Raw genomic sequence first — 26315 nt, forward strand, 5'->3', positions numbered from 1 at the left:
TTGTGTTTTAGTTCTACAAGATTACTAAGGCAGAAGCAGGTGAATTGAACTGCTCCAAACCAACCAAAAAATACTTAAAGAATGTCCTGAGCTGGAAGGGACCCACAAGGATCAATTCCTGGGCCTGCACAGGACACCCCAAGAGTCACACCATGTGCCTGAAAGTGTTGTCCAAATGCATCTTGAAGTCTGTCAGGCTTGGGGCTCTGACCACTGCCTTAGGAAGCCTGTTCCAGAGCCCAACCACCCCTCTGGATGAAAACTTTTGCCTAATAACCAATCTTCTTTTTCCTTTATTATCCTTCAGAATTAAACACCTTGAAAGCACGAACCAAGTGCAACCTAAGAAAACAGAACACACAACCAAAGAAAACAAAAAGAAAATGAAAAGATTACTATTTACTACATGAAAGGTTTTTATTAGCTCCTGTAAGCATAATACAGGGAAGCTCCTCAGGGAGTGTTTTTGTAGTTTTCAATCCTAGAAGAAGTATTATTCACACTCTTCAGTTGTATAAAAATGTCTCATTTATGAAAAGTGAGCTGTCTTTTGAAGGGAGACAAACTGTGGGTGGAATTCAGTCCATCAATTTCAGGTATCTAACAATTACTTTTTGTCAGCCCAGTTTCCATCTAAGTGGTTTAATGATATCATTTCATGTCTTAATTAGGATCTGATCACACTTCTAATGAACTGGAAACTTCTTATTATCTTTGAGGTGCTTCAAGTGCCCTTGCTTGAGAGAGAGGGACACAAAGCAAACACGTAAATGGAGACACATATCAAGCACTGCTGCACTGAAATCTTTAGTGCCTGGTTCAGAGCAAGTGAGGCAGTGCCTATACTGTGCTTAAATGTAAACATTAAAGTCCTCTGTAGATTAGTAGACAGACATAGGCTCCACTGAGCCCCAGGAACTGAGGCATTTCTGACTCTATACAGAACTACAGGGCATTAAACTGGTGGTGATTCTTCTGATTACATCTGATATCTGCCTGTTCCATCCACAGTGAAGGGAAGAGATAGGAAATGTGTACCATTTGCATGGGCCAAGGGACAGGGGTCATAATGCTGGCATTTTGTAAAATAGCCCAGTGATGAAACCATTCGGGTGGGAAATGGAAGATTTGATTCCAGTCTCAGCACAGACAGGTCTAAATTTACAGTGTAGGCTGTTAGTGCTGGGCTTCTTTAATATAGATTTTAAACACAGAGGTTTCAAATGCAATACAGCTTAAGGTAAAAATACAGGTGTGTATGCATATATATAAACACACACACACACCCCTAAACATAAAATAGATATTCAGGAGAGCTGAATTTGATGCATTTCTCCCCAGCTGAATACCATAAATGATAAATGGAATACCCTGGCTGATTCTGCCTTTGGTTCAAGGACTCAGTGCAAAAGATGACTTAGAAAGGATTCACAACCAGGAACTCAAGATGCAACATTAAGTGGTTCCAAGTTACATAAAGCTTGCAGCCCAGGGCTCTCATTTCCTAAATGACTTCTTCAAGAACTCATCCTCTGTGGAGAAAGTTAGTCAGGTGCTCACTGAGGCCAATTCACAAGAACTTCTAGGCTGATGACATACATGCATCTATCTCCCCAGAAAAGGTAACTCTAGGCATGTATGAAGCATCAGGAGGCATGGGGCATCATTTAGAAATAGCAGGCCGTTTTGGAAGGTGTGAAGAACATCTTGACTTATCTAGGACCTGGTCAGGATTTAGGCAGAATGGGTAACAGTGAATTTTTGCAAGTATTCTGATGTTGTGAAGAAATGGCAGCAAACATTAAGACTCAAAGTACAAGAACAATTTTACACAGTGGGGGTGAGTGAGCACTGGCACAGGTTTCCCAGGGAGGCTGTGGAGCCTTGAAGAGCCCTTTCTCCAGCCTTGAAGACATTGAAAATCTGGACACAGTCCTGGGCAAACAGCCCTGCTTGAACAGGGGGCTGGATCTGATCACCTCCAGAGGTCCCTTCCAATCTCTGCCATTCTCTGATTCTATAAATGTGTTTTAAAACAATATTGGAGTTTTTTAATTTTGTTGCAGTTATTCTCATCTCTGCCTATATACTGAGAGAATAAAGTCCACTCAAAATTAGATATATGCTTCAGTTATATCAGCAGTAAATAAATACAAAATCAGACAATCTTTGTATATAGCAATATAACTACATGAAATTCATAACTTTTATACTGAGTAGATAATTTAATAATCCTGGGTAAAAATATAAATGCAATACTCTGACAAACTTTTATTCACCTTTATAAATTCAGCCTACTTATATAAATGATGAATAAAGCATAAATTTACAGTCGCTGGGTTTTTTTTTCTAAAAATGCCTACCTGCTCCATAAACCACAGAGTAAACGATACGCTTTGCTTGCTCTCTATCAGCATGTTTCACTTGTTCAATTGGAATCCCTTTCCTAAACAAACAAACAAACAAAAATCACACATTTTCAGTTAAAACTAAGTTGTTATCCCCATAGAAAACTTATTTAAAGTCAATAGTCATTTATTAACTACAAAAAAATAAAACTGAATATCATCTCCAGTGTTCATTGGACAAAAACTCTTTGGTTTTGCAGCTCACATTGGTCCTTTGAATGCTACTAACTATTCAAAGATGAAATACAACTTTTCACTGCTCAGTTTAGTTGAGAAACAAGAGTAATTTAACAGTGTTTCCACCTGTAATAAAGACTGTTCCCACTTAATTATTCGGCTGATTTGAGACTCTCACAATTTACTTCCTTAGCTGTGGCAGGTCAAAAGTTCATGGATCTTTTGAATGCAGTTCGGTGAGATTCCCAGTTGTACCTGAATACAAGGACAAAGTGGCAATAGGAGCTAATAAGTGCAGAATTAGGAAACTAGACATCATTAAGGATTTCCTGAAACAATCTCCAGCAGAAAGACTGCAGGAGTTTCCTGAAGAACCTGGCAGAGAACTACACAGACACTTGAGAAAGCATCGACCCCAAGGGAAAATAGAATCTGGTGAGAGCAAGTATCACCTGAGGACCTTTCTGACATGCAACACCAAGACTGAGGAATGCTGAAACTGGGGAAACCCTATCAAATGTAATACTGCTTTCCTAAAAATGCATAATTTGAACTAGAGGATTGGACAAGGCAAGAAATCGGAGAACAGCAGCAGAATTTACTTGCAAATTTACTGAAGTCAGAGGCTAGAGACAACTGAGAGGCAGTGGGTACACCAGCTGCTCACTTCTCTGGAACAGAAGGGCTACAACAGGAAGGACACAGTGGGTAACAATTGTGGAGACTTGTAGAGGAACATAGATATCCATCAGGCCATGGTACTGAGGGAGACACAAGGTGAGACTTGCTGGGAGGGACTGGCGGTTCTAGAGAAGTTTTAGCAGTGAAAGAAGACTCTAGAACTGGATTGTGTGCACAATTAGAACTGCTGCTAGAACTTTGATTATGATTTTGCACTATCCAAGCTTCAGCTTGGAGGGCTGACTGGAAAAAACAGAAATAGTCTCACTGCTGTAATGATGACTGGCAGTGTCAGCAATCACAATACAACCTTGCCTAACACAGTCATTGGTGCAGATGTACATGCATCACATAATCATGGCCATCCCACAGTCAGCTAGCAATTCCTGGTCTGTGATTAGTCATGAAACACATGGAAAAACTAAAAATTTCAGAACTTTATCTTAAGTATTTCCTTCAATATAATGTTACAACCAAAATGGTCAATCAACACCTCAGAGCATGTCAGTGGGAAATGTGAGCGCTGGACAGAGAGGCATTACATCTACCACTCTGAGTATTTGCAAATTTATGTACCACATAAAAGAATAAATGATTATAAGGTATGAAATTGCCATATAAATCAAAACTGCTTGAGCAAACAGAAGTCATTAATCATAACTATTCTTCTTTTTCTAATAAATGCTTTTTTTCTCTTTGTATTGACAATTATTGGCTTCTGCTAGAGTGTTTGATTCCTTCTGTAATTCAGAGAGGCATTCCTGCAGTTTGAGGTGAAGGCTGTTTATTCCTTTGAACAATAAAATTAAAGGGGAGGTGTACAGTTCCTCAGAACTGCAGCAGCCATGTTAGAAATCCCCAGTGGGCTTTCTGCTTTATCCTGTATCCTTTACAAACTAATTAAGGTTTGTGATAATTGATTTGTTTTAATGGGTGCTGTGAGAACCTATTTCAAAATAAAACCTTTATTTTGCCTTTGGACTCATCATGGAACACCCATGATATTGATAAAAAACATTGTGATATGCATACTTGCATAAGAAGCCTTTAGCAAGCCATCCAGGGCATGAAAATATTCAGAGCTGAAGTGTGGTATGTAACATAGATCTTTAGTGGAAATGCATTTTTTTAATAGATTTGAATCTGAAAAAGGAAGGTGAATAAGCATAAAGTAGTCTTAGCTACTGGGCAGTGACACTGAGGCTGTGACTCCAGCTCAGCCAGCACTGTCTGTACAGCTGGAGTAAGAAGAAGACTGTTAATGCAATATTATAGAAATTGATACAGAAAAAAAGCTTAGGAGGAAAAAGTATTTGCTGCAGATTTTGTTGTGGAAACAGCAAAATTCCTGAACGCCTGCAGGAAATAAATATGCAGTTACTAATTCTAGCATGAAACTTATTTTTCCATTTTATTACATCCTTCTCGTTACTCTCTCTCAAATATGCTGGGGAAAGTTCAAGTTCATAATCAGTATTTTCACCATCTTCAAATCTCCAAATGTGCAGTATTTCACCTTCTACAATCCTGTCCTTGCCTGCATACTTGTCTCAGGCTATTTCCACTTCTCTGATTTGTTTGTCCTTTACTTTGTTTAGCACTGATTTGTAAGTACTTTGCCTTATAGTACTTTATTTGATACACATCTCTTAGGCAGAATGAAGAACAGCCCTCAGTGCTGGAAGACAAGCTCAGGTTGGCAAATCTCAGTATCCTGGGAAGGAGTTAGCAGAGCTAAACAATCTGGGAAGGTCTGTGAGGGCAGCAAACGACTTGCAGCCAAAAATTGTAGAATATCTAACAAACACAGTGAGAGTAGAGACAAATTCTTTAAAAAAGTGGCTCTAGTACGAACCGGACTGTGTGTCTAAAAGGGAACAGCTGCCTAATTCTGAGATTAAAAAATATGGAGAAAAAATTTTCTAGCAAACAGTGAAGAAGGATAACATGAAATTATGATTATGAAACAAAGTGAAGATATGAAACAAAAGGAGGAATATATAATTTTTTTACTTTTCCAGAGAAAATACTTTGAATATTACCACAATTTCTCCAAAAATCACTATACTTTTTCATTTATTAATGGGGTCTAATGGACATCTCAAAGAGTTTCTACTGAATTCAGTCTTAAGTCTCTAATACATATGAACACCAAGTTTCTTTAAATCCCAAAACAATACAGTAATCATATCTGTAATTTTAACAAAGTTTAACTGTAAACTGGAATAACACATTTAATACAGAGTAGACATCCCAATGGATGTAATTAATTTTTACCTGTACAGAATACTAAAAAAAACTAGCATGAATTTTAGTATACAGAAATGAGCTCACACAACATAAACACATAAAAAACCCATTAAGATTAAAGAGGCCACAGGGCATAACGTATGAGCAAGGGCAAAATAAAACCTTGAGAACAGGTAGAAATGGGAGGAAATCAGTCTTAAAAGAATGCGATAAGACATTCCAGAGTTTCTGGGAAACGTCGTGTGGTGACGGAAGCCAAGTGTTTATGCACAGGAAAAGGCAGAACAAACTCCTCAAACACAATATCTGGCAGGCATGTGTTGCCTTGATCTGCATTACTCTCCAGCCAAGCTATGCTCACTCATAATAGCCACAAACCCTTGGCTGCTCTCTTGCATCTGCCAATTAATCCAAGTCCAAGCTGTGAATTGTTGATGTGGGAAATGAGATGGAGTGGCATTAAATTCATTTTATATGCGGTCATTAATGTCCAATGAATGAGTCAATGTATGAGTGAGTACACATTTGTTCATCTGATAGCTCTTACAGCTTTTTATATTTTCATCAGTGAACTATATAAATCTCATTTTCCATCACCTGTTGCTGGTTAATAGCAGATGAGAGTTTTATATTCTGTAAGTTTGTGCCCGGAACTTTGTGTTGGGATATGAAACAGGTACGGACATTTTATGGAATCAGTAAAATTAGAAAAGCCCAGTTTTACAGCAGCATCACCATTGGGTAAAACATGTGGAAGGTAAAGTCTGAAAGCTCACGTTTTCAGTTTAGCAGACCTTATATCTGAGGCAGTCAGAATATACATCACAATGCATATGAGTATCCAAGACATACAGAAAAAAATTGGCTACCTGTAACCCAGTTCACCCACTGCTAATGCAATGAGCAAGAATAAACAATTTTTTTGAAAGCTGCTATTCCATGACTCATGGAAAATGCTGACAAGGCTCAGGCATACTTTGTCTCAGACATTTGTAAGGTAATATGCAGAAGCTAACTTGGAATTATTTTTGCCTGGCTAATCTCAGCTACAAAATACAGAAAAGGAAGAGGCTGGGAAACAGTTTCCCTGAAGACATTGTCATATCAAAATATATCACTACTTTTGTCTTGTATCAATCAAGAGCTAGACATAAGATAGGTAAAATTAGCCTTTTTTTTCCATACAGAAATGTAAAATGTATGGTTTCTATGTTTTCTATAACTATAAGGCATTTACACAACTATGTTCAAAGCAAAAAAGTAATGAGATTATCTTTCACATAAGAACATGGAGACAGCAGGATGAAAAATGAAATTTTTCTAGACTGCCAAGAAGAGTGGAAATACAGCTAAGATACTTTTCTAAAAATAGGAAAAAAACCTCTCCACAGAGAAGCTGTGGACTCCCTATTTCTGCAGGTGTTCACAGCCAGGCTGGATGGGTTCTGAGTATTTGGGCCTAGAGAAGATGTCCCCTGTCCATGGTAGGGCGCTGGAACTATATAGTCTTCCTGGTCCCTCCCAACACAAACCATTGTAGGATTCTAGGATTCTATGAAAAAAAGCATCTACAAAGACTAAAATGCAATCTAACATCTTGCCAGAAGGGAAACAGCAGGTTAAGAGTAACAGAAAGACAAACCTTCCTGATGTAACCTAAGTATATATTAGTTTTTTGTTGTATTTTTTATCCAAGTCACTTCTCATGTTTACGCTTCTCATGTCTGATTCAAAGGTTATGCCAAATGCCTGTTTTGCAATTTTATCATTACCTGGTTTGCATAAGTGTGATAGGAATAGAGTATAAGAAATGTGTAAAAAGCAGCTTTACCCCCAAAGAGTTGCAGCCAGGCCAATTATCCAAGATCAGAAACAGGCTTGACTCACAGCTGTAACCAATAAGGAAGAACAGTCCTATAAGACAGGGAGAACTGGGACCTAGAGTCAGTTGCTGTCTGGGCTTTGAAGAAGAAGGAGCAGTGTTGAGAAGAACTACCCATGAGAAATCACTGAGAAGGTATGGGACTCTTGCAATAAGATAACAACACTTTTGCATTGAGAACACAACACTTCCTTCTCACCTGAAGGGTAATACATAGTATTACATGATATGTATATTTAACTCCACTCTGGCATCAGGAAAGGCAGAGCTGTCTTCCAGTAGCCGCTGCACATGCTGGAGGACCTCTGGCATGGATCTTCCATGTAAATACAGGGGTCATGTCGTCATGGGTCAGAGGGGAGAGAGTCTCAACACATAATTCAGGAGTTTAACATCATGCTTTATTTACTTAACAAGTTCTTTTTTTTAAAGTTTTTATTTGTGTTCAGCTTCTTTGAATTAAAGACTACAGCTGTCAGCTTGATGTCATCCTTCCCAGACTACAGCCAACTCTAAAACATTTTTGTCATCTTGTCTCTTTTCCCTTTGGGTATGCCACCCTACCAAACCGTGGTTTAATTTAATTTATATGTATTTAGCACCAGGAAAATATTTATAACCCCTATAAAACACTTTTGCAAGAATCCAGAAGCACTTTAGTCTTTTAAAACTTCTTCCAGTAGCTAATCATAAAATCTTTTCCTTTGTGTGAGTAGCCTCTATAATCCACTGCATGAAGATTTATTTCATTAGTCCTCAACCTCCTTTTAAAGAGCATGGTATCTAACTTCCATGTATTTTTAAAGAAGAAAAAGACATGACTTTGCAGTTTGCTATGAGGGTCAGAAGTCTTCTGTTGCTACATTTTAAAGAAGCAGGGAACCAGATAAAGCAATTGAAACAAGGTTATGTCATAAATTATAGCCATCATCAGTAACAACTTGCTGAGAGATTAATTTGGGACTGAAGTGATCCATTACTTTTATTAAGATATTTACTGGCATGTTGCTGTTTCAGGTATCAGATACTGAAGAGATAAATTAGGTAGCACTTATTTTCAGTGCTCTTCATTAGAAAAAGGTCACTTAGAAGATTTTTCTGTAAAAATGCACAATTCTGGACATAGGTCAGCTGGAGCAGGAAGTCCCTGACACTGACATAGGTACTTGAAAGACCACACCTTACCCTGCAACCTTCACCTTGCCTCTCCTTACCCCTGTAGAAAAAAAAGAAAAGGGCTTTCACCTCACATATCCATAGTCTTTATTTACTTCTGAGCCACGAGGGCAGTCTTATTTTAGGGTCTCTGGGTCTTTGAGTACAGAAGAGAAGGAAGCCAGGGTAACTAACTCCCCGTATCTGGGGCCAGTGTGAGCATCGACAGTGATGGGCACCATCACTGAAAGAACAAATAAATGTGAATGGATTAAGAGGTCTATGCAAACTGGGATGGCATAAAATTTCTCAGAGGCCATTTGTATAAAATAACAGGGATCAAATGCAAATTAATGCCCTTGGAGGTCTTTCTTTACTTATCACAAATCACTTTTCAAGCTTTTCTTCAAGCAGCTTCAAATAGTCAAGAGAGAGCAGCAGCCACTTTGGGAGATGACACAGGCAGCTGCAGCAGAGCATCGAATAATTACACATCTTGGACCTGTCAAAAGTCTCATAAAGAAATAGAGGGACCTTCAGAGCAGTCTTCAGATAAATACTAGAAAAGTGAAACAGAAAGAACAGAATTCTTAACATATATTCAAAAGATGATGTAATTCCATCTCAGATATTGCACAGAACAAAACATAGAGCTATCATGTTGTTCCAACAATGTATAGTTTGCTCAGGAGAAATAGGCAGGGGAAGAGAGGAGATGTCACCTTACATCAAACTGCATCCACACAATACAGAAAAAAAAATAAGAGACAGACTTTGAAATATCTTGGCCGAGCAATCAAAAAAGGAAGAAATCAGTCCTGAGGGTCTTGAGGAAGAAATCAGAAAGGAAGGTCTTGAAAAGGAAGAAATCAGTCATGAGGGTCTTGAACAAATTCTGAAGAGAGGGATAAGAAACTTCCTATCCCATCTTTTTCAATCTTCTCTATAAACACCTCTTTCAGCTTAAATTTCCACTGTGCCTTGGGTCAACACTAAATGAAAGGCAAAAAGTAAAAGTGAAGAATGAATTGCAGTGACATTCTTGATTTCATCAAAATTTCGCTTGACACTAGAGTTGAAGTTGAGTTAAATGAAATAAATGGAAATATTTTCCTGAGCTCTGGAGTGTGCTCATAAAACAGAACGTTTTAGCAAAGTCCCTCTAGAAGGACATGACTGTTTGGAGATAAGAGTTTCATACACAACAAAACCTTTCTATGAAATTAGCAAAGCCAAAAGTTATCAGACACCACAAAACAACTGAGGACTATCCAGCCTCCTCAGAGCTTGCTTTCTCTCTAGTTTCTGTGTTAGTTGTGGTGGTGGCAATTGTAAAACTTTATTTTTCATTTACTCTAGAAGGCTAAGAAAGCATTTAATGTGCAATAATAATAAGCTCACAATGTGACCTAAAATTAAGCTGTCTGCTTAAACTTCTAGTTAACTGCCTGAGTTATTTAAAGCTTCTAAAAACAAAAGCCATTATGCTTCCTGAAGACTTTATTCCCTGTGCATTATCTGCCAGTCTAAACTAAAGCCACAGCTGCACTTCTACAAGGCAGTGTAAAGTACAAGATGAAATGTCCACAGGTTGTCATACAGACTGTCAGAGTGCAAAGTAAGACAAGCGTTAAATTTCATTAATATCAACTATTGCAAATGAGTTTTCAAAACACGTAAAAATCTGTTTGCTGCAAAAGTAACACTGTTAAAAAATTCCACACCAACACCCATGAGGTGTAGAACTTGGAACTTAAAATGTTTTAAAACTGATTCTGAGAAGGCAAACTGAATATCTTCCTCTTTTACCACATACCAGATGCAAGTGGTACAGCTTCACTCACAACTTTTTTCACCAAATAAGTTATTAAATATCAGATTCATAATGAGAAGTACCTGTACATAGTACCTGTCCCTGAATATGTGACTTGATTTGAAAGATCATGCCTTCCCATTCAAACTGAAATTGTGTCTCCCTTAAAAGCGTATAAGAAACAAAGTACTGATTTCACACTTTTCATCAGTATCACACTAATTAAAGGTACAAGATGAGAGATATTTTAGCTATTGATCAGGATAGAAATTATACATGTACTGCAAAAAATGCTTCTTCAGAACCTGTTTCACCAAAGGAAAGTAAGTAGAAGCCTTGAAACTAACTAAAAATACAGTCTGAGTTACAGAACCAAACTTCAGAGCTGAAGGATCACAACAGTCACATATTTCTAAAAGAGTCTTCAGCAGAGATGCTCAGTTACACTTATTTAAGTGGGCTGCCATGTAACACACAGGAAAACTTTTCTCCACTCTCTTCATAGGATTCTAGAAGTAACCCTAAATACTTCCCAATAAAGAGTAGATATGATTGTAACTGCAAAAGTTTCACCATTTTACATGTGCTCAGTGACATGGAATGTCTCTTCTTCATTGCAACTCAAAAACCAAAGATTTTGTGATTTTACAATGAATGAAGTGAAATGAATTAACTCAAATTCATTTAAGACTTGACATTAGGTTCATAAAAAGGGGAGAAATAAATGAGCCCAAGAGACCCCATGTCCTGTGTGAAATAGCCTGGATTATCAAAAAAATCTTTAGACAAATATGGGGCTCTAAGAACCTTAAACTGGTATAGCTCAATATTTAGAAAAAGAACAAAACTAAAAGAGATCTGTTTGGGGTAAAGGGAGCTGTGTAACCCTGTGGCTGCATCTTGTAACTCTATGTCTGCTAATGGGGACAGGAGGAAAGCTAAAGCTCTTCCTGTTTCCTTAGTAAAAATCCACCTGGATAAGCATGATTATTTAATTATTCCTTAATCACCTAACAAACACACAGGTGACATCTCTCGATTAATAATGACTCTGTTCAAGTTTGTTGATAATATTTTTATAAAATTAATATAGAAGGACAAATATTCATATCTGTTTAAAAACCATTCAGCTGCAGATGTGGCGTTCACTTCCCAGAAATCTATTTAATTTATCCCTGATTAACTGGCCTTTCCTCTTGCTATTTGAGCAGGCAGCCTAACTGAATTCCATATCTGCTATACCATACAGTTATATGAATTAACCTGAAAAAATACTATTTTGTGAAGGATTAATCTTTAATCTATTTAATACAAAGAGTGTATTTGAAACAAAGTCATATGAAATGGCAGGTGCATATCTATTTAGTCAGCCTACCACCAAGCATTTGTGCATACTTGACCTTATCTTTTTCAAACAGACTCGGTTATCTTTTTGTATGATTCAGCCCATGAGGACTTATTTTGATTAATTTCAGGAATATCCAAAATACCTCTGCTTATTTCCTGTGTTCTTCAGAACTCAGCAGGGTATCAGCAGATAGAGCTATTGTCAGGAAGTATCCTGAACTGCCAAGAGGCTGGAAAAACAAGAGTCCCTATTTTGTCACAGTTCCTACCAGACCAATTGCCGGTATGCAACAGTTTGGCTCACCTGGCCATCACTGGATATAATCAGCTCTGCAGCTCTGTGAGACCCCTGCTTTGCAGGTGGTGAAGAAATAAAATTCCACACTTCCTGCAGGAAGACATTCTGTGGAGAAACCACAAACCTTCCTGCACTGTCATCTTTTTATTCAAGGATGGCTGAATTTATTAAAAAAAAAAAAAAAAGACAACCCAAAACCATAAAAAAAGCCTTTTCTCCTTTCAACATGCTAATGTCAAGTAATTCTGTGCTTCACTTCTCTCTAGGCTTTTTCTTAAGTAACTTCCAAAACCAGCATGTCAGTCTCTAACAAAACAGCTCAGAACAGATATCACCATGATACCACAGAAATATCAGCTGAGGAGAGATGGACTTTCAATTTCAGAACATTTTATAAACAGTCTGCAGTTTCAAAGGTAGTTTGAAATGAAGTGTTCAAGCTCCTCAGATTGTGGCATGGAGAGTATAAGCTAAAGACCCTTCCATGTCTTAAAAGAATCAGCCAACCAAGCCTATGCTACAAAAATGGAAAGAAATGTTTTTCAAAATGATTAATGGTAAAGAATTTATAAATCCCTTGGAATTCCAGGATAATTACATACTTTTTTATTTTAGATATAAACTGCCATGACTACAAAGACATAATGAGATATGTCCTCTTCTCTGGAGCCATTATTTAAACTCTCTGAAAGCCACACAGACTCAGGTGAACAATTATTATGTCCAGTACTTACTAGAAGGTAAATTCAATACCTGGAAGAAGCACAGGTATTCATGCTGCTCTCCATCACCACACAAAAGAAAGCACTAATAGCATGAATATGAGGGAACAGATGACAGATTAGAGAGAAGGGAGTATTTTGTGGTTTGGATCTTACAAAACTCAGATCTCAATGTGAAACAGGAGCAACTAGACCACTATCAAATTCTCCAGCCTTCTTTCAAACACTGCCATGAGTGTAAGCACTGCACACAACTGCCACAAATCATCCTTTCATTGGTATAATCAGAGCAAATAACACCCTTAAAGAGTATGCACTAACTACCTTGTTAACCTAATTCACCATTAGTACTTAATTTGTACAGGTTAAATTACAGTTCAGAGCTAGAAATTGATATTTTAAAGAGGATGGCCATTTTCATCCTGGAATGGCAGCAGTTATCAGATTATTATACCTTTTAATACACAATACATCTGTATACTGAAGAGTATTAGACCTATTCCTCCACTATATAGTAATACGTAAGTATTTTTAATAGAGATTGTTTAAACTTCTCTGCTCTCCTATTCTTTTAGCTTTTAGAATTTAAGGAAAACTCACTCCATACAGGAAAATTTTTTGTGTGTTCTCTCATTTCCTTACTGAAAAAGAATTAGAGTACTACTGCTTAACAACGCTATCTATTTAAGGCATTTTTCTGAGGCATAGACTAACTTGGGTATCATTACACTGGATCTACACACAATAATCTAAAGTACAGAATATATGACAGAAAATACCCAGGTAATTTATCACTGCATGGGAAAGTTTGTGCACAGGGACAATTATCTTTCTACTCTCACACAATTAAACACTCACCATCTAGAGCCGTAATAAATTCATGCTTGCAAATAGATCATACTGTAAGCAACTCACTAAATATCTTTCTTAATTTCTCCCCTTCCCAAATAGCAAATATCATCTAAAGAAAAGGCATATTTACCATGAGAAGATAACAGTAAATCAATACAAACAATCAAGAAATATTAATAAATCTGAGAGAAATAATGTGGTCAAGAGAATGTTCTTTGTTTCATAGGCTAGTATTATCCCTAGAGACTATAAATCACCTGGGTATTCCCTTTCCTAAATTTCTGGATATAGGAGTATTGGACTTTCACTCCAATCCATTTGCAACAAATCTACTTGCAGGGTCTTTTCCTCTGAACCTCTTGGTTTATGAGGATATAGAGTCTACATGTTTTACCATCTTAGTTCATAGTTATAATTTAGAAAGGGCAAAATGGTCTCATAAATCTGCTAGGCCATTTATGACAGACACATCAGTGTTCTATTTCAGGCTTGAGAACATAAAACATAGAACATAAATATACTTTGCAGATATTAGGAATATCTGTAGCAAATAGTGGATCACAGTGACAACATCTTCAGGCTTAAATTGACTAAGCTTGTTCAGAGCCATAAATAACAGAGTTGCATTTGTATGGCCAGCCTGACCTCAGGACCCTTAATAGAGGGCAGCACTGTGCCCTGCTGGATGCAGCTGAACTTGTCACTACTGGGCATCTCCAGTTGTCTGAGACAGATCCTAAAGAAACAAAGGAAAGGACTTACCCAAATATTTTAAGAATGGATGAACGCTCCAATCATAGGAAATCTGAAGCAGTACTGTCACAATTCAAAAAAGCACTCAAGCAGGAAAGTAGGCAGAAGTCAGACAGGATGAAACCCCCATATGAAACACATCATACTATGATGTGTTCAAGTGCTTAGCTAAATCAAGATACTTTTCCTGGTTTTTGTCTTAGTGTGGTCAATATGAGTATATACTATGATGGGGGAAAAACAACCTACTGAGAAGGGTGACAAAAGAACAGTTTGAAAGTGACAGGTAATCATTACACCCCAAATTACTAAATTTTGCAAAGTGCAGACTAAACTAAAGAGAGACTAAAATAAGTTTTAGTCTCTTAAAAAAGACTAAACTTATTTTTAAGCATCTAATTTTTGAAAGTGATTTTAAGCTATGCCCATCAACAGCATTTTAAAAACTATTACCTATTTTTCATTTATTTTGTAAAAGCCAAAGGAGACAGTTCACGCTGAGGTTTGCTGTCATCGGTATGTCTATGGCAGTTAGGTCTCTTGGCTGGTCAGACAGCTGCCAGGACAGCTCTCGTCACCTTCAGCACTGGGGTGCTGATTTGGATTTAAAAGGATTATGACTGTCACAGGGCATCAAGGCAACATAACACAAGGTGAATTTGCAGGTGGCTAGAATCCATTATATCATGAATTTTTAAAAGTTTAGGCAAGCCTTGAAACTTTGCCATGTGTTCTGTCATTAACAAAATGCACTCTTGGTGTTGTTGTGATAGCAGGTGTTGACCTGCCTTAAAGGCTTTTTCTTTGTAGGACATAACAGAGGACTCACTGTAAGATAACTTTGGTAATAACTTATGATCATCATCACAGCACTACAGGAAGAAGAGCACTAAGCATATACAAGTGAGCATCAAAATCTCTATCATATTAGTTTTAGCTGGGGTAACTATGTTAGGTGACCAGAAAATAGATTTGCTGTACAAGGCAGAGATGAGCAAGCTGGTCTAGTGGAAGATGTCCATGCCCATAGCAAGGGGAAGGACTAGATCATCTTTAAAGGCCTCATCCAACACAAACCATTCTGTGGTTCTGTGGAAGTTAACTGCAGCTTCTGATAGTTTTAGCTGAATAGCCACTTCAAGACAGTTCTGCCAAAGAGAATACACAATACTTCAAAAACGCTCCACAGCAAGCATTGTCTCCAGCAAGCAGCTGAGCACAGAGCAGGGAAGCACAGAGTGCTGGAGCTGAGTTACTCCTGAAATGAGCTGTCTCTGCGAGCTCACCAGAGCAGCACAAGATCCCAGCCCAGCCTGGCAGGAGCCCTGCCTCTCACTGGGGTTGGTGGCTTGGGTAGTGTGTTGCACATGACTGAATTTTAGCATGGAAGTTAATACCTCCACTCAGCCCTTTACTACCACACACAGACACAGTCTGGGCTGACACACACACACCTCTACCTGCTCTGCTGACCAGGGCAAAGATTCCATATGAATGACGTTTAGCAGAAACGTGGATCCAACAGGGTCCAAGAGAGATGCATCTCTAAGGCACCAGAGATAGGCTGAGTCACAGCTCAGAATAGCTAACCAAATTGTGAAAGGAAAGCTTTTATACATAAGAGATCTTAATTTAATCAGGAACTCATAGAGTTCACCTCTTTGCAGAAACTGCCCACCCAAGTGTATTTCCTGCCAAATGCTATAAAAAGCCTGTGAAAATTTTTGAAAAGGTTGGATTTCAGATTGAAGGCTTTAGTCTGAAGGGCAGCTAAGGAATGGAGTTATGTTTCAGTGAAGAAGCCATGAAGTTTAGAAAAAATAAGTGAATAAACTAATACAAAACTTGGCTGCAGTCCGGAGTGTAGCTCAGATTTCTATCCTATAATGTATTCTTCTCTATTTATGATTTAATATTTATCAGTCTAAGGATTTTTCAATACAGAAAACCTGCCAAAAGATACCACCTGACATGCATTCAGAAGCTAATATGCTACTAGATACTAACACTAACCTAATTTTGGTCCTTTTGTTCAGAAACTAATCCATTCTTTATAGATCTTGTAGAGAAAAACATTTTTTGTAAAGGTTTTTCCAATTGTACAAAATATGTTAGGAAAGATTTACAAATAGTAACAATATGCAATTCCTTCAAACAGAGCAAAACTTTTGCTACGCCCATTGGTGTATCAGTTGCACAGATTTTAAAGGATTAAGACCCAGAGAAAACCAGATGACCGAGAAGAGATAAAAGATTTGTTGTTTATTTTGTTCTTCTCATAACTCATTCTAATACCAGTGTGTAGAATCAACTACAATAAAGTCAATTGACTAATTTTTGGCCCTAAAGATTTTATTTATCAATAGCAGAATAGGAAAGATGAATAAATATCTGGAAAGAGAAAGCATTTGTGAAGCCTGTAATTTTATATCTTCTCTTTGGTGCCAAAGAAATGAAGGACAACATTCAAAAATCCAAGATGAGTTCAGTAGGAACTGACCCAACAGGAGGAATTCAATTTGTCAGAAGAAACACAGATGCCTACACTTAAGCTGGCCATCCCAGACCTACTTTGTTTCAATGGCGAGAAGTGAACACTTTTATTGTGCAACTGATCTTATTACACAGGACATATCAGCAGTCAGCCAAATGAATCTCTCCAAGTATGTGACAGATGTCCAAGGTTAGATGAGATTAAACACGCCCTTCATGTTTCTGTGATTCATAAGTCATCTAATAGATTCAATAGAAAGTTTCTTCCTTGCATTAGCTTTACTGAAGCTTGAGAGTAGAGTCAGCAGAATCATTATGTAATGATTTTGTAGACACACCATGACAATTCTGTCTGATAAAAATATTTGCCTGTAATACTTCATTAAATTTAAAGTTACCGTGTAGCAACTGCAAGAGGTTGACGGCTGCCAAGAGCCGTGAGATTGCTGAATAGAATGGTATTTCTGGAGCCATGCCCAGAGCGGAGACAAAATTTGACTCATCTTCATGCATATATTTCCAATAAATCATTGAACTAAAATAAGGATTTAACTCTATCATGAGGTTCCAGCGATATCATGTTAGAGCTAAGAATTGATTATAATATCAAGAGAAGCTCCTAAGAAACTCTAAAAGAAAGGTGATCTTTCCATAGATATATTTGATGGAATGTTTGTGGTCTGGAGTTTTGTTCTCCCAGAATGCACATGTCTCAAGCACTGATTCAGTTGGTGGTAGCAGAATAAATATAATGTAAGCTCCATTTTGCTTCTTTGTACAAATTCAGAGCATATTAGCAAATTTGCCCCAGCCCTGGATGTGTTCAAGGCCAGCCTGGAGCAACCTGGGATAGAGGAAGGTATCCCTGCCCGTGGAAGAGGAACTGGAACCTGGTGGTCTTTAAGGTCCCTTCCAACCCAAAGCATTCTAGGATTCTAAGATTCTGTGAACTACGGAGGTGTGTAGGAAAGACCATGTTTGGGAAGACTATGCCTGCAAAAATTTAGAAACTGTAGGATGAGAATTGAGCTCAATCAATCATGGGTATTTTTGCTTTCATTTTCAGCTAACAATCTTCCAATTAAAATGGAGATGAAAAGATAAAAGAGAGGGGGAGAAAAAGAGAAAATAAGCAAATTGCATAATATTTACATGAACTTCTGTTCAAACAGCTTTATGCTACAGCATTTTACTCAATATTTTTCTGACCTATCTGTTGAAACCATAGGTTTCTTGACATCTATCCTGGCACTTATTGAATGCTCATGCACTTTTGAGTACAATGGAGTCCCAGTCTCAAGTGAGGTTTTTAGGCATTACCATGATATAAACAACAATATAAAATACCTTTTAGAGCTAAGTGACTAATATTCTTTTTTTTTTGATAGTTAATCTCCTAATCAGCATACTGAAGAGATCAGTAAATAATTACATAGATATGGAGATTTAAAAAATCTACTTTTTTTTAAATGATTGGGGTAGCATTTTTCCAAATCATTCCAGAATATGGAAGCACTAAACCCTATTAGTTTAAAAGAAATCCCATAAGCTCTAGTCTCTGTTTCTTAAATATATGTAATTTGATTCCAATACTTCTATTGGATATCTAAGTAAATTTCAAAAATGCTTGTACTTCTACTGAGAAAAACTGTTCTGTTTTTTCAGATGGATAACCTCTCTAAGTGCTGCTTTGGATTTTTTAAAAGAATGAGTTAATAATACTCGAAGGAGGAAGTTATCAGCAACCACTGTTCACAATATATCATTTCATCAGCTTTAGCCACAAGGCTCATGCTGGCCAGTTTGATTGCAGCATTTTAATATGTGGAAAAGAGAAGGCTCAGAAAGACAGAAGGGAATTCATAGTGTTAAAATTGTATGAACAACAGATATTGTAACAAAATACTGTCTTTTGTTATCATTATGCAGTAATACAATAGCTTAGGTTATTCTTACTATTTTTTCTAATTACTATTAAAATATGCAACATTTAATCTTACCACTGAGAAGCCAGTGTAGCAAAGATATCAGTGATTTCAGGTTCTTGGAACAGTTTCAGAAGTTCTGGCTCAGATGATAAGTCAGCAAGGATCCTTAACTCAATATGGGAAAAGTCTAGAAAACAGTGTTAAAATGCATCTATTCCTCTAAAATAAAAACATACCTGCAATTTAACCAGACAATCACAAATTAAAATATAAGCCTGGAGTATTCAATCATCTCTTCATGCTCAAAAAAAGCAGATGCCTGTTAGAAGCTCATTCTGAAGATGCTATATTCCAGCTATGGATCACAAAGTGTCTCAATCCTTCATTATCTTCATGTGTCAATTAATCTTATTAACTGTTTCTACTCACAAGGCTAAAAACACCATCCACTTCCAAAGCATAATAAGGAACACACATCATATAACAATATTAATTGTTACTAAGGAATTTGACAGCCTTGTAAAATATGTCATCCAAAGGAGAGGGGAAAAAGACATGACAGAACTGTGACTATTAATATGTATGAGAACAATAATTCACTCTCTCTCTCTCACCTGCTGCTAAAAATGTACATCCTTTTTTTGAAACAAACAATGTTCTTGGGGAAATAGTTATTATGTCCTCTTCTTTTCCTAGAGAGGAGATACACATTTAAATACCAAACACCAGCTCAAAAATACTCTGCTGCAAACCATAGAAGGTTTTGTACCAAATACATAGCTAACACCCCAGAAATGGCAATGTAAGCAAACTAGCAGAGCACCAACTGCCAGCATCACAATTATTTCACTGTATCAGTCATGTACAACTTTACCTTCACCATCCTTGCAGCACTGCTCACTTCCTTTTTCAAATCCAAACCCCTTCCTAAACACAAGCTATCAAATATATACAATAACTAACATTATTCACAGATCACTTAATAAAGGATACATTCATAAAGAAGGGTCTAGAAAAATAGGTAAAAATATGCATTTTTTAATCTTTGAACATGCTGCAGCAATGTGTTAATAACCAAATTCTGAGTTACAGATGGTAGGGGAATATAATATTGAGAGCATACAGCTGTCATAGGCATCCAAATTGTAATGACAGAAATCCCCAATAATGTAATGAAACACTAACACAAGGTACTAGAAACTGAGTGCAGCCAGGGAATATCACTTGACATAATGTAGGGAGGAATGGTGGTTTGAAATGCAACAAGAATCTGGTCAGCATAAAAGTGAAGAAAGTAGAAAAAAAAAGTGTCTTGATGCAGGAAAAACTTAGAAATACATTTTTGAGAAGTGTATGAGATGATTAACAAAATCTCCAGAAAGTTTCATGTGCTACAGTTATGCCCAGCACCTCAGGTTTATGCTGCCCCTGCTGACACAGTTTTTAACAGCAACTTTAAAAAAAAACTCATAAAAATGACTCATGTAGATAAAATAAAACTGCTATCAAAATTTTACATTATCTTCCCTAGCCTCCTGTTTAATGACCTGTATTATTTCCAACACAGGGAGTGAAAAGCTGTGAAAAGGCAAAGCTTGCCCTTAGCAGAGAAACACTGAGCAGCACTGCCCAGCTGTGGCTGTAGGCATTCAAGGAGGAGAATGTGTGTTCCAAAATCTCTCTCATATTTGAGTCTGCTGCTGTGGATTTCTCTCTTTATCATTTGGCTCATGCTTTTCTAGACTTCACTTTGATTCTCTCTGAACCATCTGCATTAAACCATCTGCCTTAACACATCTGTTATCAAAAACAACACATCTGACTAACTGCTGGTGTTTAGTTGTGAGTGTGATTAAAATGGCCCAGCTTAAACATTGACTCAGGCAAAGCCTTATGAGTAAACACACAAAATCATCCCTAGAATATTTCAGGTATTTAAGATGTATCATTTCATTTGGAAAAAGTGAGGGAAACAAAAAAAAAACCAAAAACTAAAAGCTTGTTACTATTTAAATCAGTGCTTAAACATCAAATATTTTTTAGGAACAACCAGAAAAAGTAATTGTTTTAATTGCTAATGTATAACAAAGTATTGATCATCTGATATCTAATGCTGGACTTATCAGCTTGCTTCAAAATATACCACACAGTAAAATAATTAGATAAAACTGCCTTTTCATCCTAAAAAAAACACAGTTTACCTTTTATGTACTGTTTCTTTGTAATTGTAACTGGATGTTTAGAGATACCTTGGATGTTCTACAAACAGGAAGAATAAAAATGCTTAGTAAGTGCAAGTTTATAAGTTTATGTTTTTAAATACATTTAGGAACAGTTTATTACCAGCATTAGTGATACTAGTGCCAACAAGTTTTTCCCATATAATAAGAAAGATTAACCACTTTGCCTTCCAAAGGAATCTTCACACTCTGCATCTGTATACACTTTTGAATATTACTCTTCCATGAAAATTGGAAGATTCTAAGAACAATTTCTCACTTGCAGCCATTTCAAAGCCTAATCTCTGGATGCACTATAGAAGGTAATTATTAATCCAATAAAAAAGAAATTTCTCCTTGTTTTAACCTGTGTCTTTTAGTTATATTGCATTACTTCTGAGAAAAGAACACATGTGAATCTTGCCTTCAGGCTAAAGGAACTGAATGTTCTTCAGCATCTTGGATTTTTTTCTAGTATCTATTCTTACTTTTTTGAAATGCATGATAAAATAAATAAGGAACTATTAATTGTCTACAGCACATCAGTCCAGGTTAAAAAGTAGAACTAATTTTATCAACCACCATGCAGGTCTAGGATCAGCAGCAGATTTTTTTTTTCAAGATCTGGGTTCGTACACATTCAGTAAAGCATCAAAGAGGCACGCGACAACTCCTGTCTGTTACTTTGTGTCATTATGCCTCTTTATCTAGAAAAGTAACATATGACAATACATATGTGTATCAAGCTCTGATTTTGTCATTTAATGTAATTAATTTGCAAGTGGTTCAGCAATTAGAGGAACATACTAATATTATGCAATACTGAAAGTTCAGAGAGTGGGAATAGTGCTATATAATTTCCAAATCAGAATGATCATTTCCTATGCAATTTTCAACTCAAAATTGTTATTTTAAACTTAAGAGGGATGTAATCAGACAGCAAAAGCTATTGAAATTTAAAGCAGAAGCAAAAGAACAAAACCTCCAAACCATAACAGTACCATTCCTAGCATTAGTACCACCCTAAAAGATGTACAATTAAGTGTATTCAAGTTGAACACCTGCCACAGCACCCTACAGAGAGAGATAGGAAACTACCACACAAAATACAGATTATTTTCACAGCATGGGTAAAAACTAGCAACACTGCTCTTAGTCCATCGATACCCAGAAGAAACACTTGCCAACTGGAATATTTTATTCTTTAGCTTCTAGAAACATTTAAAAACACAGTTGTAGCAACGCTTATGATAATGCATTATTTTAAAACAATTTTTGAAGCAAGTGGTTATTTAATCTGTACACAAAGCTAACACTCCCATTGGTAACTATTGATTTCCACTAACAACAAGCTGGCTAGAACTAGTGTTCATTCATATGAATAATATGCAGTCCAAGTGGCCACGGAATCTAGTAGATCCACAGAAATTCAGGAAATTTAGTCCTTTATTATGTACCTGGACATGAATGAATGTGGGAGCCTAATTTTACACACATTAAAAACACATTTTAATTCTCACTTATAGAACCATTCTAACAGAGGATGGAGAGGGGCTTTTCATTTGGCTCTACACTACTCTTGTGACATGTAGATAATATCCAGCACAGGTTAAAATTGTTTGTAGTTACTCTCACTGATATTTTTCCTTGTTTCATTAGCTTCAAAATCCTGAACAAAATGAATTAAAAAAAAAAAGTATTTCAGACTCTATCAACAATGTAAAAGTCAATCACTATGTGCTATCTTGTTTACATTGAGAGCATATGAACAAAGTCTACTTTAAACTCAATTTTAAAAGTGCTATTAATAATTCTGGAAAACACCAGTAAGTAATAACAAGTGCAAAATGTCTTTTCACTTGTAAATTAGTTCACACCTCATAATTTGAATAGATCTTCACAAAAGAGGTAACTCAAGAAACATGAGAGTTGTAATGTTCATCTTTAAGCTCTTGGAATAGTTTAGCACATCCCTCTCAACAAATTTTAGATTAATTAATTTTAGGCAAGTTGCTGGTTTAAACAAGCTGTGTAGAATTCCTCTACAGTAAAGTAAAGACAGTAAAGACAGGAATCTCCAGTGGACTATCCAGTATGTATTCTAAGATTTAGACCAAATTTTATGTGATTAATTTACTCCAAATATTTAAATGAATAGAGAAATAAGGAGACAATCTCACAGGAGTCTTCCAAATAACAAGTTTTCCTCTGCTTGAGTCAGGTGACTGTTTTACTGTGTCAAAAGGGGAAAATTAATGTGGCTTGGGCACATGATCACCACTTTTGGCTACATAATACAGCCTGTAGTTTTGTTTTTATGTGTACATTTCAAGTCTTTCTGCAAAAACTTCACAGATCATCCAATCTGAGATGTGAATGATATCCCTTATTGTTAGAAAAGGGTATGCACATCTTGTTAGAAGTTACAGAAAAACAAAATTTCCCTCTCTGAAAAATGTTCCAACAGACAAGAAGGAATGCTTGAAACAGTGTGGTGGAAAAGCTGGTTGTGGAAGTTAACTATTATAATACCTCTCTTCATTGTTTCTGAGTGAAGGTAAAAAAAAAAGGTTAAGCTATTCTAGTAGATAATTAACAAGAATTAAAAACATATAAAAACAACACTGCAATCCAAAATTAACTTCCAACTGATAGAAGGATAGATGAAGCCAAAATCTCAGATTCAGTATGTCTGGAATGCTGTGATGATCAGGGGAGATTTCTGAAGAAAGCAGCTGCCACTCTTCCACAAGGACAAGAAGGAAGATTCAGAAAACTACAGGCCAATGAGCTTCTCCTCAGTTCCCAGGAAGATGATGGCACAAGTAAGCCTAGAAAGCATCTGCAAACATATTAAAGTCAAGAGATGACCTGGGGTAGTCACCATGGATTTAGAATGGGGAAATCATGTTTAACCAAGGACAGCCTTGTGCAATGCAGTAACCAGCTCTGCGGATGCAGGGAGAGCAGCAGATGTTGTTTACCTTGACTCCAGCAAGGCTTTCAAAACACTCACTCATAAAAGCCTCAGAGAAGCTGCTGAAGTACAAGTTAGATAAGTGGACAGTGAGGTGGACTGAAACCCAGCTGAACCGCAGGTCCAAAGGGCTTTGGTGAGTGGCACAAAGACCTGCTCGAGGTCAGTCACTGCTGGAGCAGCTCAGGGGCAAATAAGGCCCAACAGCCCCATCTGTGACCTGGATAACAGGACTGATGCAACCTCAGCGAGATGGCAGGCAATCCAAAACCCTAAGCAGTGCTTGACATGGCAGATGAGTGATTTAGAGGGACCTCAGGCATCTGGAGACACAGGCTGTCAGGGTCCCACAGGGTTCACAGCTCTGCAGAACACAGCCTGTGGATCATGGTGAAGAACAAGCTGAACATGAGCCATCAATGAGCTTTGTACTCAGGAAGGCCAACAGCATCCTGGGCTACATCAGGAAGAGCATCACCAGCAGGCCAAGAGACTGATCCTTGTCCTCTACTCAGGATGCCTGATGGGAGCATGCAGAGAAGATGAATCCAGGTTCTGCTCACTGATGCCCAATGACAGGACAAAAGGTGACAATCAGAAACCATTACAAGAAATTCCATTTGAATGTAAGAAAAACTTTTCTGCTGTGTCAGTGGTCAAACAGTGGAACAGGCTGCCCAGAGAAGTTCCAAAACCCATACCCCTGGAGATATTCAAATCCTCAATAGACAATCTCCAGCAGTCCTGGCAAGTAGCCTCAGAACTGACGGATTTTGGGTGCGTCTCCTAAAGCCTCACAAACACAGCTTCAAGCCTTGATAAATGATACTCTAATCCATAAGGAAAGTCACTATATGCATGGAGAGTAGAATTATCAATGAAACAATACCTAATCAAAATCAAACAAGCAGTTTCCCAGTTTTATGAGTTTTTTTTCTCAGTCAGTTCAACTCTGATGAGCTTTCTATTTCTGGTATCCAAAATTCTGCATCTTCATTTGCTACTGATCTTTTCATCCCTTCCTAGCTTAAAACCAGTATTACTTCAGCTCTTTCCAAGGACTACAGTATACAGACATATATTGGATAAATTACCTTTGGAGACAGTGTAGTTAGATTTCACCTAATCACAGAGGCGGGTGGTGCATTTTAATTATTTCTTCCTCTGCATCAAGTAGGGTTGTTGTTTGTATTTCTTATACTCTGATTCCCCTTACAGTTTTTTATATGGATTCAGCTAACCCTTACATCACTCCTCCTCCCCATTTGCATTATTAATAGCATAAATTGTTATTTTGAACAAGTAACCTCAGTCAACCCCAGTGATTCTCAGAATACACATCCATGTCTGTATACAAAGGCATCAACAGATATAAGCACCTTTTTTTTTTCAACTGGAAAATGGCTCACTAATCTATAATTATCCAGATCTGCATTTCTAAAGCTTCATGAAAAATGTCATTCTGAAGCCCTACAAGCTGCAGGGAGGGGAACAAAGCAATGTAACAGGTAGTTACTGAAATAAATGGGAATGCACAGAGGTGGCTGCTGACTATTCTGTGGGCATTTGATTCTAATTCTCTCACTGTTCTAAGACTTTACTTAAAAATAAGAGACAAAACTTACTACTAATATAAGAATATCCATTCATAAATGTATACAGGACGGATATGTCACAAGGGAAGTTAAAAAATAGCCAAGGAGTTAGACCAAACAGAGAGAAGGAAGGAGTTAGATCAAGTAAAATTACCATGAATATATCCTTTGATGTGGTGACCAATCCACCTGCTGTTACTGAGGCACAGTGCCAAACACCAGAGCAAAATAAAGGAATTAATTATTATTTTACAGTGGCTACCAGTGCCAACAAATAGCAAAAGCTAGTTGCATTTCTTGTAAACAATAACATTTACTGGGACTGGGATCTTGTAAGATTTAATAGCTCTAATAGATGTTGCTTCAGGACACCAATTATTTCCTTATACTTGAGAAATACACAGATTTTCTTTTCCATTTGAAAAAAGTTCAGAACAGCAAAATTCTAGTTTCTCTCATGAAAAGTAGCACTCCAGCGAAAACTGAAGCATTACAAGTCAAAAGTTCCTGTGATTTCTCTTAGCAACTTCTTCTCCAGAAAGTTTATTAGAATAATTAGGCCACAACTATTCTCTTTGAACACCAACTCAGCTCTACACAATGAAACACAAAGTAAGCTTTTAAATCCACAGCATCTGTTTGATGACTAGCACTGTAATGCTTTTAGAGCAGAAGTAAGACTTGGGTCTGTAAGACCAGACTTCATTACAATGCTCACAAGGTGGATGACAACTCCTTTAAGCTTTACATTACAAATTTCTAATT

General features: G+C 37.1%; 1 protein-coding gene across 1 annotated transcript in view; it reads right to left on the reverse strand.

Annotated features, from left to right (window-relative positions):
* POLN (DNA polymerase nu) overlaps positions 1–26315 on the reverse strand; it is an 88504-nt gene that overhangs the window by 32252 nt on the left and 29937 nt on the right. Inside the window, exons 15-18 of the mRNA XM_038135812.1 lie at positions 20961–21018; positions 19374–19451; positions 18832–18946; positions 2364–2446 (exon numbers count right to left, since the gene is read on the reverse strand). Coding sequence (XP_037991740.1) covers positions 2364–2446; positions 18832–18946; positions 19374–19451; positions 20961–21018 — 334 coding nt within the window. The remainder of the gene's footprint in view (positions 1–2363; positions 2447–18831; positions 18947–19373; positions 19452–20960; positions 21019–26315) is intronic.

This window comes from Motacilla alba, chromosome 4 (assembly GCF_015832195.1).
Source record: "Motacilla alba alba isolate MOTALB_02 chromosome 4, Motacilla_alba_V1.0_pri, whole genome shotgun sequence".
In the NCBI taxonomy this organism is placed as follows: Eukaryota; Metazoa; Chordata; class Aves; order Passeriformes; family Motacillidae; genus Motacilla; species Motacilla alba.